The sequence below is a fragment of the Condylura cristata genome, unplaced genomic scaffold (assembly GCF_000260355.1).
Source record: "Condylura cristata isolate star-nosed mole 26May11 unplaced genomic scaffold, ConCri1.0 scaffold00004, whole genome shotgun sequence".
Classification (NCBI taxonomy): Eukaryota; Metazoa; Chordata; class Mammalia; order Eulipotyphla; family Talpidae; genus Condylura; species Condylura cristata.
The window spans coordinates 26,277,359-26,292,848 of NW_004567105.1; the positions used below are offsets into that span (position 1 = coordinate 26,277,359).

A 15,490-nucleotide genomic window follows, 5' to 3' on the forward strand; every position below is an offset into this window, starting at 1 on the left:
TACACTGACATTTGCAGGAAACTCCTTCATATGCAAGTTTTGCTGCACATATTCTGAACACTTAAAAAAAAAAGATGATGTTAATTTAAATGATATTCTGATTTGGAATACCTGGCATCTCATGTAACTATTTTTATTGGGCATCTTATGTATTCCTATTAGAGGTAAGTTAGACAAACCCTCTTCAAGACATTTAATATCTTTAATATCAAAGGAACTCACAAAGAAAACAAAATCAATAGCAACCTTCTAAAGTCATAGATGGCTTCAAATACTTAACTAATTTCATTCACATTTAGTTGTTACAAAGGAAAAGATCATGCTTGTGGAAATTTTCCAACGTTATAAAACAAAATTCAGTGCAATTTATCATGATTTCTCAGGCTAAGTCCTATGTATTTTCTACTCCTTTGCCAAATAGCAATAGATTGGCTTACTAGTACTTAATGTATTTTCCATTTAAAAGAAATTACCCAAGAGCTAAAATATTTACTAGAAATTCATTTTGCATTTACAGGAAATTTATCAAGAACAGGATATCAGTAGTGCATACTTAAAAAATAACATTTTAAATAGCAATTCTGCAATTTAAAATTAGAATGCATATTAACTTTTAATTACAATCAGATCTTCATTCCTTGAATTTCAAATCAACAATGTTTATAGTATGGATTAAAATCTGTTAAGATGTCTATTTCTTCAGTCCAGTAGTTTTCATTTTCAGGTTCCAAAGAGAAGATTGGGTTGGGATAATTCTGTAAATACTCATTTTTCTTGTTATTTCCCATTTTTAAAAACTGTTATTTTAAGATCTGAGAACCAAACTAAAATTTTATTTTGCCCACAATATGCCATTAAGACATGATGCCCCATAAGTTTTGCTGCCATTGTAAGATCAGACTCCAGGTTTCCAAGAGAGTTTCTTATGTCAAAGAAACTGTATAGAGTCAGAATTTCTTTTCATTGTTTTGCATGTCTCTGAGACTAAACAAGTTATCAAAGTCAGACTTTCTCAAGGTAAGATTTGAATGCTTTAAAATAAAATGATCAAATATCATATCACAATACCAGCCTTGCTGGTATTGTGAAATTTCTTCTAACCTATTTTCTTAACTATATCTGGCCTCTTTTCAAATTTCCTCTCAATAAATCATGTTGAGAATCCCACAAACTTGGCACCAAATCTCATCAACCAGCTTGGCTTTGCAGGCAAGGCTCCTAACATTTTCGAATAAGCTAGTGTTTTACTTTCTCACATTACCTCTCATTTCTTATACTCTAGTTTCAGGTTTCTTTTTTTTTTTTTTTAATATAACCTACTTCACATCCCTTTATACTTGCCTGGAAATATTATTAATTTTCAACTGAACGGACTTGGATGGCTCCAGTTCTAACAAAATAAACTTAAAAAAAATCAATATATGATCTAAAGTCAAATTCTAACTCAAGTTATTTTGAAGATTGTGATTTCTAATATCATCCTGTGCTCTAAAAGGCTAATGGGACTATTTTAGGACTTGAGTGATAAATACTTTAAAGCTCTTCTAGAGCACAAGTATCTGATTACCCTGAACTGGCAGGAATTCATATAAAGACTTGACTCAACTGAATTTTTAGTATTTGTTTTATCTATTTCCTAAGACTGGACTCAAATTTTTTCATTTTTAAACTTTTGGTTTCTATTCATGTAGACACACAGAAAAGTAGTTTGATAGAGCTGAGAATGAGCAAAATCTAGCAAGCATAAGTATAGCCATCTAGGCTGCATCACTCACACAAAAAGATAGTGCTCCATCCTGCTGTGATCTTCTAACAAGACTGAGTCAGTGTACTTTGATATCTATTCTAATTGCCTTTGGAATAACTGCTGGAGGAATCTTATCTGAAAGTTCTCTATATATCAATAAGCCTAGCTTTAGCAATTATGCAAGCATTTAGCAATCTTTCTGCAAAAATTTCATTCTAAAAACACAGATTTCCCATCTTGATGACCTACATTGCAGTCTTTCTCATTTGGCATCCTATGAGAAAATAAAGCTCTGAAGAATAATTTGAGTGCAAAACCTTGATTCTGAAGAGGATGGCATATGGCTAGACAAAAGTTATTTGTTCCATTATATATAGTATCTACTTCAAACCTTAATTCTCTCATATAATTTTTTTTAAAGATTTATTTATTTGTGCATACAGAACTGGGGTACAGGCCAGAGGCTCAGGGGCGGCGAGAGGCTTCACCAGAGACAGAGTGGGGAACAGAACAGGCAGATCGACGAAGTACACTGCTGAGGGGAGCAGCGGGCGGGTCAGGAGAGGTCTGCCACGCCATGTGGTCACCTCCGGGGCAGGCGGGAATCGAACTCATGCGGAAGCGGCTCTAGATTCTCAGTGCTGTGCTTTAACCCGCTGCGCCACCAGGGAGGGCCTCTCTCATATAATTTTATTGGCAAAATGCTGGTAAAGGGACAAGAAGTCCTGGTAAAGAGAATTTTTCTGGGGAAAGTTCTTCCAACTATGTCACTGCCACAGTCTGTTAAGCAGTTAAGTATGGATATGGCTTCATTACTGGAAATTATCTTAACTGTTTTTCTTTCTATAGACTTATTGTATACACATGTGGGTTTCCAGGAGCTACGTTGTGCTAATAGGATATACTGCAAGACTGACTTCATGAAATAACTCTACTTGGTAAATTAGTGTCAGAAGCCTTTGAGTGATTCCTTGTGCTCAAAGAGCAGATCCTCGATACCTGTACAAACTTGGTTCCGTCTTTCCTCACTACACGCTTTTTTTTTTTTTTTTTCTTAGCAGCTCCAATAATTTCCTTTGCTGCTCATGCTTATCGGATGTACAACTCTCTATTTTTTTCCTGAAGGAACCCTCTTTACCCTCAGATGCTGAGGAGGCCCTGTGCACCTCTTCCACTATGACGGTGTGGTGTTCCCTGTCAGGTCTTTAATTGTACTCCAATTGTATGCTTCCTGTGTTATTCCTAATGACTTTCCTGATAGGCTACAAGTGATAAAACAATGCCCTTGCACACAAGATTTGCAAAAGAGCCAATGTAACTTGACATCTGGAAACAGGAAATATTTTAGGTTATTACTTAAGGGAGATATTTTGGCTGATTAATCAACCTAAATTTGATATACTTTTCAGGCTATTGACGCCATGCGATTGTTGAAAATCATACTCTGAAACTAGAAGAAGGTCAAAGGCTAGAATTTGAATCCTAGTTTTAAAATTATTTAAGTTTGTGACTAAGAAGTTATAACCACCGTAGCCTTTGATTCTTCATATGTAGTATTCTACCTTACTTCCCAATAGCCTCATTCTCACTTTTATGTTTTTTTTTATTATTATTATTTATGTATTTATTTTTCTGTAGAAGAACCGGAGTGTAGACCAGCGGTGTGGAGGTAAGAGGATTCAATAAAGACAGAGAGAGGAGCAGAGCAGACAGATTTACTGAAATACACTGCTAAGGGGAGCAGTGGGCAAGACAGGAGTCTGCTGTGCCAGGGACTAGCTCCCTGGCTGGGGGTTAAACTCAGAACTTCATGATGATAGCACCTGAGACAAACCCTTGGCCACCAGGGAGGCCTAATTTTTCTGTTATTTTACCTTCACGTGAAATCCTGTATGCTTTAGCAGGACTTATATAATCTAATAATAATTCGTCATTTATTTTACATTATCTATTATATAAACTAAGATATGAACAGTGTGTGCACACATATATGGTGACTTGCTCATTACTGTTACGGTGATAATAGAATAGTATTACACCCACTGTGGAAATTTAATATTACTTTGAGGAAAGACTAAATGGACAAATGAACATTGCAACTCCAGAAACAGAGTTTGAAAACCTCTATTCTATTTTCGCTAAGCTTTTTCCTAACATTGTTGGATCGCCAGAGAGCAATATACCCTTTTATCTCAATTCCCTGAAGAAATGACTTTACTGGAATATGATTAAATGTTATGCCCTCAGCTTTTAGAGAATTGTCTATTTGAACAGCGATTTTGTCTTTTGTTATTTCATGACCTCAATTTCAGAAACTACAATAAATATGTCCTTGAATTCAGTGCTAAAAAGTTTGTCTCTTCCATCTAAATTATTCTCTTCTGGTTGAACAATGAGAACTTAACACACTAAGCCACCTCCCTAAGCTTTCTCTCCCCTGGCATTCAGTTCAGCTCAGTGCTCTGTGGTAGAAACTACCGGGGCTCAGGCATCTTTTATGTACATTCTTGTACTGTTTGTCAAAGATTCTATCACTGAATTCTACCATATCATATTGCAATTAATTTTATAAAATTCTTAAAACCACTTTAGAAGCAGGCAAGCAATAAAGGTCAGATTAATAAAATAAACTAGCTACTAGCATGTCTGTGTGTATAACATGGCATTAAATAATGAACACTTTATTTTTATTTCAAGTATGACAAGGGTGATTTCAAACACTACATTTTCTAAGAAAATTTCATTATATGATGATGTAACACTGAAGACAATGTGTACATAATTCTTTGTGTTAAATAGATGCATTTAAAATATTCAGTCATCATTCACAGAAACTGTAAATGAACAAACTTGTCTATTCTTCCACAGTCTATGAGAAAATGTACTCACAAATATATAAAAAAAAAAGTATAAGGAAATAAGAGATGGGAAAATAAGTTAATTTTGACATTTTAAAGATAGAGCCTTAAATACTAACAATGATTCATTGCAATATGCCTAGAATGAGGGCAGTGATGAACTTGGCTTATTTTACATGTTTATGAAAAAAGGAGAAAAAATTAAAGTTAAGGTCATATTCGTTAACTATTCATATAGCATGTGACATTATTATAATATTGTACTTACTCCTCATAGTCATTCTGCTAGATAATTGTAAAGCAAATTTCTAAAGTGAAGATTTGAGGTTCAAAAGAGGAAGTTTCCACAGCTCTCCAAAGAGACATCAACAGATTTACACTCCAGCCTCCTAAGCCTGAGTATATCTCCTTCCCACTGGATTGCCCTAGACACCTTGGAATCCAGTTTGCTGAGTTCTCAGGTTACATAGAGAATGGTAAGGTGTTCACCACCAAAAGATTAAGATAAAATGTATGTGGTCCAAAAGAGATTGTTTTCTTCTTTTCCAGAGCAGGTTCTAAAGGGGTGGACAGTGTTATCTCTCTCTCTCTCTCTCTTTTTTTTTTCATGGGGAAGGGAGCTCTATGAAATAGGAGACAGGAAGATAAGGACAAATAGACTACAGTTCTCTTAATCATACCAGTTAAATATGATTTTCTCTTTTTTCTCCTCTGACTTAATTAAGCTGTTCACATTTTTTTTTAATTAAAAAAAGTAAAGTAGCATTGCTCATATATGCTAGTTCTTTAAAGCTAACAATATATGTCACAGAATTAAAAATCACAATTGAAGCCTTTTCTATGAAGCAATATAGGAACTAATTCTGAAAATACCCAAACCTTTTTAGACTATGGACTTTTCTAGGCCAGTTTCCTTTGAGAATTAAATGAGCACTCTGGACATCCGTTCATAGTATGCACATAGACAGTTTTTACAAATATTTCCATACAATTTTAGATACTTCCTTGATCTCTTACACCCCTGCAAAGACTTATGTTTGTGTCCCCAAACTAGTAACAGGGAGCTAAGCTACTGATCCTCATAGGAATAGTGTCCAGATTTGTTTAAGGTACTAAAGACCTTTTTGATCCACCTGCCCTTATGCACTAAATTCTCCCATTCAAACCTTCAAAATCCTTTTGACATAATTTAACTTTACTAAAATACTGAACCCAGCCCTCCCTGGTGGCGCAGAGGGTTAAAGCACAGCACTAAGAAACTAAAGCCACTTCAGCATGAAGTTTGAGATGATTCACATGAAGCAGCAGACCTCTCCTGACCCGTCACTGCTCCCCTCAGCAGTGTACTTTGCCTGTTCTGCTCCCTACTCTGTCTCTGATGAATCCTTTTACCACCCCTGCATCTCTGGCCTGTACCCTAGTTCTATACATATGCATACATAAATAAATTAAAAAAAAAAAAACTGAACCCAGTATTCAAGTAGTCCTTGTTATGTAAAATGTATGGAGAATTACCCCTTGTCCCACAAGTGCTATAACTGAAAAGTCCCTTATTTATTGACCCTTAACACCTGTTGCAGGCCTTGGGTGCCTCAGTCTACCCGTGGCCTATAGCTTATACCAGACATTTGTGAAAATTCTAGTCCAACTCTTTTGTAAAACTGTATCCCTTAACTTTTGTTTTTCTTTTAATACTTCCAGATGGAAGTAAAATAACAAACTGTCTTGAAAGAACATTGTGCATTTTCAGAGTAGATTAATCTGAGTCATGTCTTTACATTAAAATCAGCTAAGGTATTATCTTGTCATTGTTTTGATTTAATATAGAGTAGATGCTCTGTGGCAGTATTTTTAAAGGACTTACATCTCAGGTATTGTTTAAACATCCTATGCAACTTACTATCTTATTTCAAGCCCCAGGGGCAATTTGTGCACATACCTTTTGTTCTGCTGTCATGGTTAGGCTCTGCAGTCGGCCAGTCATATTCCCTAAACTTTTTTCAAAAGCTGCTACAAGATGAGCCTATAGACAAAATGGAAGGAATACAATTGAAGTGTCTGAACCATCATGGAGGGATGAAATCCTTCATTCTACAAAATACTTCATTTCCAGAATACTGGGACTATCACGAATAGTTCTCAGTGGTGAGTCCCCTTTAACACAATATTCATTTATCATTTATAAACTTCAGCCTAAAACCAGTGTTTCAGTCTCTTGACATTTAATGTGAGTTCAACTTCCAAAAGGGAATGGCATTTTGCAAATCATAACACCTCCTACCTTGCATATCATGGAAAGATTTGACACACAAAAAAAACTGAATAAAGTTCTGAGTTGCCAAGTTCTTAACCTTGAAGCCCAAGAGGAGGTCACCGCAATAGTCAATGGACAAATGTTCCTCATTTTTATACCTGCATGATGACCTTTGAAGATATTGTTAGTGTCACTATTGTAATGATGTTCTCCTTTAAGTGACAGGCACCTGCTGACAGCTATGACATTACCATTCCTCTTTTTCTACTTAACAAAGAATTGAATCGGGAAGAGTTGTCTTCACTTTCTAAACTCTTTTCAGTAAAAGGGAATTTCACCTTATTGCCTTCAGCTAAGTTAAACTGGGTAGGAGAGCTAGAAATAATATTCAACTACATTTTGTTTAACATTAAGTTATTGTGTTTTGTTTTAAATCTCAGAGAATGATACATATTTTAGCACATCACCATAATGCTTCAGTAAAGAAGTACTTAATACTCCCTTCTCCTCTGCATTATTGATTGCTTCCCCTTTCACTTCCATGAATGACTTCTTCAGTAATTACTTTTGTTCTGCCAAAGTACCTTATCTACCCTTGCATTCCTAAACATTAACATAAGTCATTTTCTACAGACACACAGACACTCTGTGCCACAGCTTTAACCACAGAGTATCAGGGATGACAAAGTGCCAATCTGCACTATGATTTGATACAGAGCTGCAAAAAATTACCTCAAACTAATATAATTTTATTGAGCCCTTAGAAAGAAACATGGCTAGAATGCTTTGCAATTGTCATAAGCTTTGTGTGGGAAAAATCTGGGAATCCTTGCTGAACATTTAATTTTTTTTTTTGGGGGGGGGGGAAGGAAGTGAGAAGATTAAGTTAAAACTTGTTTTCTTATAATTCCAGCAGAGTTGAAAGGCTACAGTACCTATTATCAAAAAGATCACATGAGTCATAAGTATCAGGGCACTGCAAGTTTATTCTGTTATTCATAACAGCTGGAATGTGCAAGTTCCTTCCATTAGCATAGTAAGATAATGGTGTCTTTGTCCCTTCCTGTGAATTTATCCTGGACTACCTATCCTATTTTTTTTCCCTGACATTGCAACATGTTGAAATATAATTACTAACATTCAGTCCATCACTAAAGCTCTTTACTATTTTTCCAGTTCCTCAACCATTCTTCTTACCCCTCTTGTGTGTGCACTGTACACACACCCTTGGGAACGTCTCTATTTCAACTTTTGTTAACAGATTTCACTGGATAATTATACTCTAAAGCAAAGGGGAATAGAATCTTATAGTTCAAAAGGTATACAATGACAAAGACTACCATTATATTGCAGTTAGTGCTCTCAGTTAGTGTAAGAGTACTTTCTTTTATCATAACCTTTTTAAGTTACTAAATAATTCTCACATACATTAAAATAACCAAAATGAGATTGCATAGTCTAACACACAGTAAACATTTATCACTCACCAGGTAAAATGTCTTACTTTCTCAAAGACAATCACTATTGTGATAATTATTTCTTGCTTCCTACCACAGTTGTGCCACTTGTATCCCTAAAACTATGTTTTAGCGCTGTTTGATTTTAAAGCTATCTGAGTAAAATCATATGTCATGACTATCTATGACTGTTTTCTTTTGATTACAATTGTGTTTTGAGATTTTTCTACATGTGAGTAGTAGGAAGCAGACTGTGTTCCATCTCATAGAGCTATGTGTTCATGATATATTTGTCCATGATGACCATTTGTGCCAGTTCCAGTCTAGGCTATTAAAGTAATGCCACTCTGACCATACCATGGGTTACTAAGTCTTAAAATTAACCTGTTCATTTTCTTTTAAATAACAAAAATTCAGGAGAAAACTTTGCTAATATTTTTAAAAAGAAAATTCTAAGATTTTACTCAATATTGCAGATTTTTTATTATCTCAAGGACTTAAAAGATTTCATCATTTAAATTAAAAAAAAATCTTACCTTCTATGCCTATTTTATAGTCTTAATAAGAGTTAAAACTATGATTTAAAAATCAGGATTATAAACCATATGCTACACAAGCATATGGCTTATAATTTGTAACTGTCACTAAAGTATTTTTCATCATTAGTGTCAATTTTCAACTCTGAAAAATTGGTTTTCATTAATTATTCACAAGAAAACTGGTAACTAGTAACAAAAATCATTTTTAGTTGCATTGTTCGCAGTGAAAAATTGTTTTTAAGTTTGTTATCTAAGTTAGTTTATCAGCTTAACTTTAATATTTTGACAGTGATAAATTTACATTTTGATCTATAGACTGAAAAAAACAAGTACAAAAATGAATACAAGGGAAAACATTTTACCAGGGATGATCTTTGTGACCTCATGGAGAGACTATGAAAAGTAAAACTGATTGAACTACAGGAAAATATATCTTATATGAAAAAGTGTATAAAATGTTGACTCTTTAGGAAACACTGGACTTTTTTTTAATCCTAATTAACTTATTTGTGGCTTTCATAGTTGCGGTAGTTTAAATTCATAATAAAATTATATCAATATGATGATAAATACCCCCCACTGTGTTAGGTGAAACTGTCAAAGTAATAAAATATGTAAGACTATTAGCTAAAGGAAAGTATTTAAACACATGCTTTATTTTGGGAATCATACAACATAATTTGAATAAATATGCAAAGAGAATTATTTATTACTAAACAATAAGAAACAGCATCATGAACAATGCCCACATTATATCTATTCATAAAGTTTCAATAACAATACATCAGCCAAATAAAAAAATAACTCAATAAATAGATTTGTATTGGGATCTATATATACATTTATACATAGATTTATTTGGACATTTATATAAATTTATATTTGAAAAACAATAGAAGATTAATTGAAAATGCTTCTGAAACTATCATAAAGATTTACATTTCTCTTGCACTGCATAAAATCATCCCCTTTCTGCTTGTTATTGTTAGTGTGTACAAGTAGGCTTCTCCAAGTAACTGCTAGATTACATAAAAATATTAGAGAAAATAAGTAAAGTCACAATCTTAAATGAAATAATATCCAAAAGATTTTCAGTTAAAAGGCATGCTGAAAGGCAAAACATAAAAGTACCTTCTCTTTTATTACATTTTCATTTAGTGATATTTTTGAAAAATCTCAATAATTTCTAGTCTTAGCATCTTTCAAATTATTTAAAATCTGAAATTTGCAAAGAAAAGATATCATAAAACAAATAAATGTACCCCACCTGAGCTGGCCGCATAATGGCATGGGCAAGAGGCTGGACCCTGGGTTCACCCTGTGATGTTACCACATAGTTGCAGTTGCCTTGGGTTTTGGGGCTCTTGTTCTCTTTGTCTTCCTTGGTGGGGTACTGATTGAGAGAAGGCCAGGCAATAGTGCTTGCCAACATGTCCTGTCTCCTTCCTAAAGACATCCTAGCAGAATCAGCTTCGCAGAGTCTTCCCAGGGGTTTCTGCAGCTCTGATGAGAGCACCTTCACAAGTGGGTGGGAGGGCACAGTGCCTCTTCTACTGAATGGTATTATGCTGTGCCAATCGGAGAGGTGAGCTGATTGGCTACCTTCTGACTACTACCTCTTTCAACAGAGAGGGTAAAAAACTCAATAAAGAAGGTTAAGTCTCTAATTTTAAAATTAAAATATATATTATTGTATAGACTCTGTAAATATAACCATGCTAGGATTAAGCATGTGATACATCAATTACCAAAAATATCTAGATAAAAAAAATCTATTTAAACCCTGTTGAAATATTTACACATTGAGTAAAAATGACTAGATTTTTAAAGTGATTATTAAATACAAAAAACAAAACAGAACAGCTATTGAGTTTCCAAGACCTCCATGGTGCCTGAGGGTTAAGTCTCAGCTCTGTCACCACTTTGATCCCAAACAAGGCAGGTGACCCATATGGTGCAGCAGACCTCGCCTGTCTTGCCAGCTGCTCCCCTTAGAAGTGTATTTCAGTAAATCTGCCTAGTCTACTCTCTACTCTGTCTTTAGTGAGTATTCTCACCCCCTGCACCCCTGGCTAGATCTTCTGTGCATAAATAAATAAATATATTTTTTTAAAATCATAACATATTTATATCACAATGCTCCCTATAATTGTCCCATTTTATAAAAGGTGAAATGTTTACTTGCAATCTCAATAAATTAATAAATAAAATACTTATCTCTATCTCCAAATGGGAACTGTACAAAATTCATTTTTTTTGCTTACTTTTAAGAAAGTCTATGCAGAAAATGTATAGTTTTGTGATGAATCTAATTTCTGTACCCTGCACATCAGACAGATACACATATTCTTCGTCAATGTATATTAATATAGAGGCAATGAAACATAACATACTCTGAAATTTAGACAGTATTTCTTAGAAATGGGGAAAAATCAAGTATTAACTAAAGTCTATGATGATTAATGATAAACTGTGGAATCTACAGTGACATAAACCAAATTCTAAAAAGAATGAGTTCAAAATGATTTTTTTTTGTGATTAATAGGTTACTTATGAATGATTTAAGTTTCTGAATGTGTAAAGGAAGTTATTCCCTTCACAGCACAAATGGAAGTAAATATAGAAGACTCCATTTCTTATAATGACAGTATTAAAATGTTTAAAATAGGACTGATATTAAAATTATTTTGTAAACCATTTACACATGCATCCATTTATATTTAGTTCTCAGTAACTACAATATTTAGTCCTAAATCATAATAAACTGCTTTAATACAGTAGAAGTTAATGTATATCCTCATTTCCCAGACTTTTTTGCGTTCATCTTTGGACATTTTTCAGCAAAAAAAAAGAATTAAAGATAGAATTCTCTTTTAAAAATTGTGGTAGAACTTCAGGTGGTCTCTTTTTAAATTTGAAATAAGTATCATCGGAATTTGCAAAGATAGTACAAAGAAGGTCATTGCATGCTTTCACCCAGCAACCCAGTACTCCCCAATGGGTACATCCTATCACAATTTCACAACTGTAGGATGACATCAAATGAGGAATTCAATATTGGTATATATGTAGATTCACTTATATAATAACCACTTCAGTTAAGACGCAAAACTATTCCATTAGCACACAGCTCTCCCTATTGCTACCTCATCTCGACCTCCAAGGGAGCGAGATGGCCACCATATCCAGACCATTAGAAACCATTTCTGTGCATTTTTTCACTTCTAGAATAGCATATAAATAGAATTATAAAGTATATAATATTTACAAAATTACTTTTTTTTCCCCACTCAGTATAATGTATTCGAAACTCACCCAAATGGGTGCATCAATACCTTTTTTTTTTTTAAATGGTAAATCCATGGTATGGCTCTGTCTGTATATCCACTGGACTATTAAAGGATATTTTTGTTGCTTCCTTTTTTGTGCTACTAAAAAGTAAAACTGGTATGTACAGGTTTTTGTGTATCTTGGAATTGATTTAAGAAGATTTAAAATGTAGTATGAAATAAAAGATAAACCACACAAAATAGGTTATATATGGACTCCTATCTGTGTGCAAAAAGTACTACAAATGAGAACATAGATGTAGGTAGGGAACCTGAAAATATTTGGACATTTTCTTCAATATTAGCACATATTTACACACCATCTTTCCGTTTCTTGATTTTTCTTTCATTATTTCTCCCTAGGGAAACATTACAGATTATATTCTTAATTGTCCCTTTCTCCAATAGAATACCACAAATGTGCTGAATACCTGTAGTAAACTGAATACATATCTGTTCTTTATACATAAAGACTGATTTATTTTTCAGCACAATGCATGAATTTCACTCTTTGGTAGTCATGTCAACGACCAGCTGAGCATGTAAGCTCCAAAAATCTTGAACACACATCGGTGACATTAGTGGGGCATACGTGGTTGAAACAGAAGTGGCAGGTAGGTAAGAGCAAGCATGGTTTAAAGTGTGTTCTTCCTTTCCAAACAACAGCAGAGTCAGCCTCCAGGAATATTCCCTTATGTTCAAATTTGATTCTCTCTCACTCTCCCTGTGTAAGTGTGTGTGTACTTGTGTGTGTGTAAAACCTTTGTAAGTATCTATTGCATCTATGTATCCATGGTATCTAAAATACCAATGGAAGAGGAAACCTAAGAAACTCATAATTGTGAGTAGGACTGGGAGTGTCAGATGGAAAAAACAAATGCCTTTTTTTATTTACCCTTTATTTTCAATTACTTTTACAGCAAAATAAAATCCTGAGAAATATTTCAAGAAATCTGTAATTACCTTGATGGTCCAATTTATAGAGTATTAAAAAAGACCTCACTGCAGATAAACACAACCACTGTGTTTTAGCATTGACATTGTAATACGTCCTCTAACTACAAATTGAGAAATTTAGCCATGATGTTTATACTACTGTATGTACAGCTTAACATACATAATTTACAGCTGCCACTGAACTATTTCTTTAAGTGCTATTCTTACAAAAAATATAGGCTAGTAATTCTCTTTCATTATTGCCTAAGCAATTCTCTAAAAACTGCTAATTTTTGTTAATAATCTCTAATAATAACATTCTATAAAATTACAGGTAAAATCTAAAATTAAATTGAGTCTTTCATAATTGAAAAGATATAACCAATTCAAACACAGTGTTAAAATTTGTGTATAAAATGACTTACTTATGTACTGTGGAAGTTATATTCCACAGTGAGTTTATTCTTAAACTCTCTTATTTAGGTTATACCTAGTGGGCCTCCACCTGCTCACTCTTATAATGGAATGCTTGGTCTAGGAGACAGAAAATCTCAATGGAGAGTGGAGAGAAGCGCGGCAGGGAACGGTCTACAGCTACACAGTGCAAATGAGCAGATTAATGTTGAGTGAAGGGAGTAAGACATATGGCAAAACAGCAAGAGCTTCCTTACCCCTCACTATTGCTTTGAACACTATTGCTCCTAAGGACAAGGCTCAGTGCCACAAGGTCTCTCTGTTATTCTGCATCTCCTCTGAGTGCTCCCCACACAATGGAAGATACTCAATAAATGTTAATGTAATGCATGATCTCCCTCATCATTTTTGCCATTCTGGGCAGCTTAAACTTCTATGAGAAACCTATCAAGGTTCTTAAAAGAACTTTATCTCATTTCTAATACAGCTAAGCTACCCAAATTCAGATCCAAGTTCATTTATTTTAGAATGAACTAATTGGCCAAGAATAGTGCCAAGGAGCAGAGCACATGAATTTTTTATTTTCCAAAGTTAATCATATCATGATTTGAGAAAGACTTACATATGGGGACTGATAAAAATAGAAATATGAAAGAAAAATGGAAACATGAAAGAAAAAAAATATAAAAGCCTTGAGCAGTTACTAATGTTTCCAACCTTATAAGAAACAAACAAACAAGAAACCATTTTAACCACATCATGACTGAAGGACAGGCCTCCCCAAAATATACAGAATAGGCCAATGTCAATATTTCACGTGCATTATTTTGAGCTGAAGTCAACAAAGGTTCTGTAGACTTATTCAGAGCTTTGTACCACTCACTCCCTAACTAACTAGATTATATCCCGTGGGGGTATTACACAGTATTAGGGGTTTTTACTATAAAGAATCTTACAACTGGTGAACTTATCTATATGACGGGGCAAACACATAATTACAGAGCACCTGGTCCTCATCGAGAGCCTCTTCTCTTTGCCACAGGAATCTCTTCCCCTCCTCCTGAAGTCTAGCACCTCTTCCCCATTCCCATCCTCAGGATACATATTCCAAGTTTCCCCGCGGCCCTGGGATCCATGTCTGAGTAAATTCCCCATTTCTTCATAATTCAGTTACTCAACCAACCTATTTCTCATCTTCCCTGACATATTCCCTCCATATTTTCTGTTTACAGGAATTTTTGTGCAGCAAAGTTTATAGGAGTTCCACTATTAGTGAAAATACATACATTTTTTGAAATAAAAAATTATCAGTCTGTTACTATAATGAGCCTGTATGTAAACAAATAATAAGGATTAAAAATTAAAGTGCTTTTTAGTAACAAAGATAAATAAATGAATGTATAAATTTGCATATACAATGTCTTTTAAAAATTGAAAGTCACTTACGTTTGCTGACAGCTGAGATGTGAGGGTGGCCACTTTTTCCTGGGATGCAACCAATTCTCTTCGTAGTTTATGGATTTGCTGAATATAATTTAAAGAAATAAATTAAACATGCCAGTAGATTTTTATTTAAAACAAAAACTCAATCTGGGAGAGCAAATACTCTAGTTTTATGTTATTCTACTCCTACTCCATCAGCATCCCAGTGAAAGAGCATTAGCTACCTGGTAACCACTCAATGCTATTTACAAGAAAGTTAAGTGACTATGTTTAAGGTGGGGGCTCACTCTTCAAGCTAAAGGGTAATTTCCTTTTACATTCACCATTCCTTCTTTTCTCAAATATCAGTGAACTTTTTCTATTGATTCTTTTATTTATTTTTTTAGAAAAGTTACTTTATGTTAATCTTTCAGGTTTATTGGGTTTAATTTTCTATAGTTCAGAACAGAAATGCTTTATAGGCTATTCATATTTTTTAAATAAAAATAAATAAAAATAACTACTTAAATCAAT

At 34.1% G+C, this 15,490-nt stretch overlaps 1 protein-coding gene across 2 annotated transcripts in view; it reads right to left on the reverse strand.

Moving 5' to 3' along the window:
- NAV3 (neuron navigator 3) overlaps window positions 1–15,490 on the reverse strand; it is a 263,498-nt gene that overhangs the window by 40,677 nt on the left and 207,331 nt on the right. For both annotated transcript variants that reach the window (XM_004675863.2, XM_004675862.2), the window contains exons 22-23: window positions 14,981–15,058; window positions 6,545–6,628 (exon numbers count right to left, since the gene is read on the reverse strand). In XM_004675863.2, coding sequence (XP_004675920.1) covers window positions 6,545–6,628; window positions 14,981–15,058 — 162 coding nt within the window. The remainder of the gene's footprint in view (window positions 1–6,544; window positions 6,629–14,980; window positions 15,059–15,490) is intronic.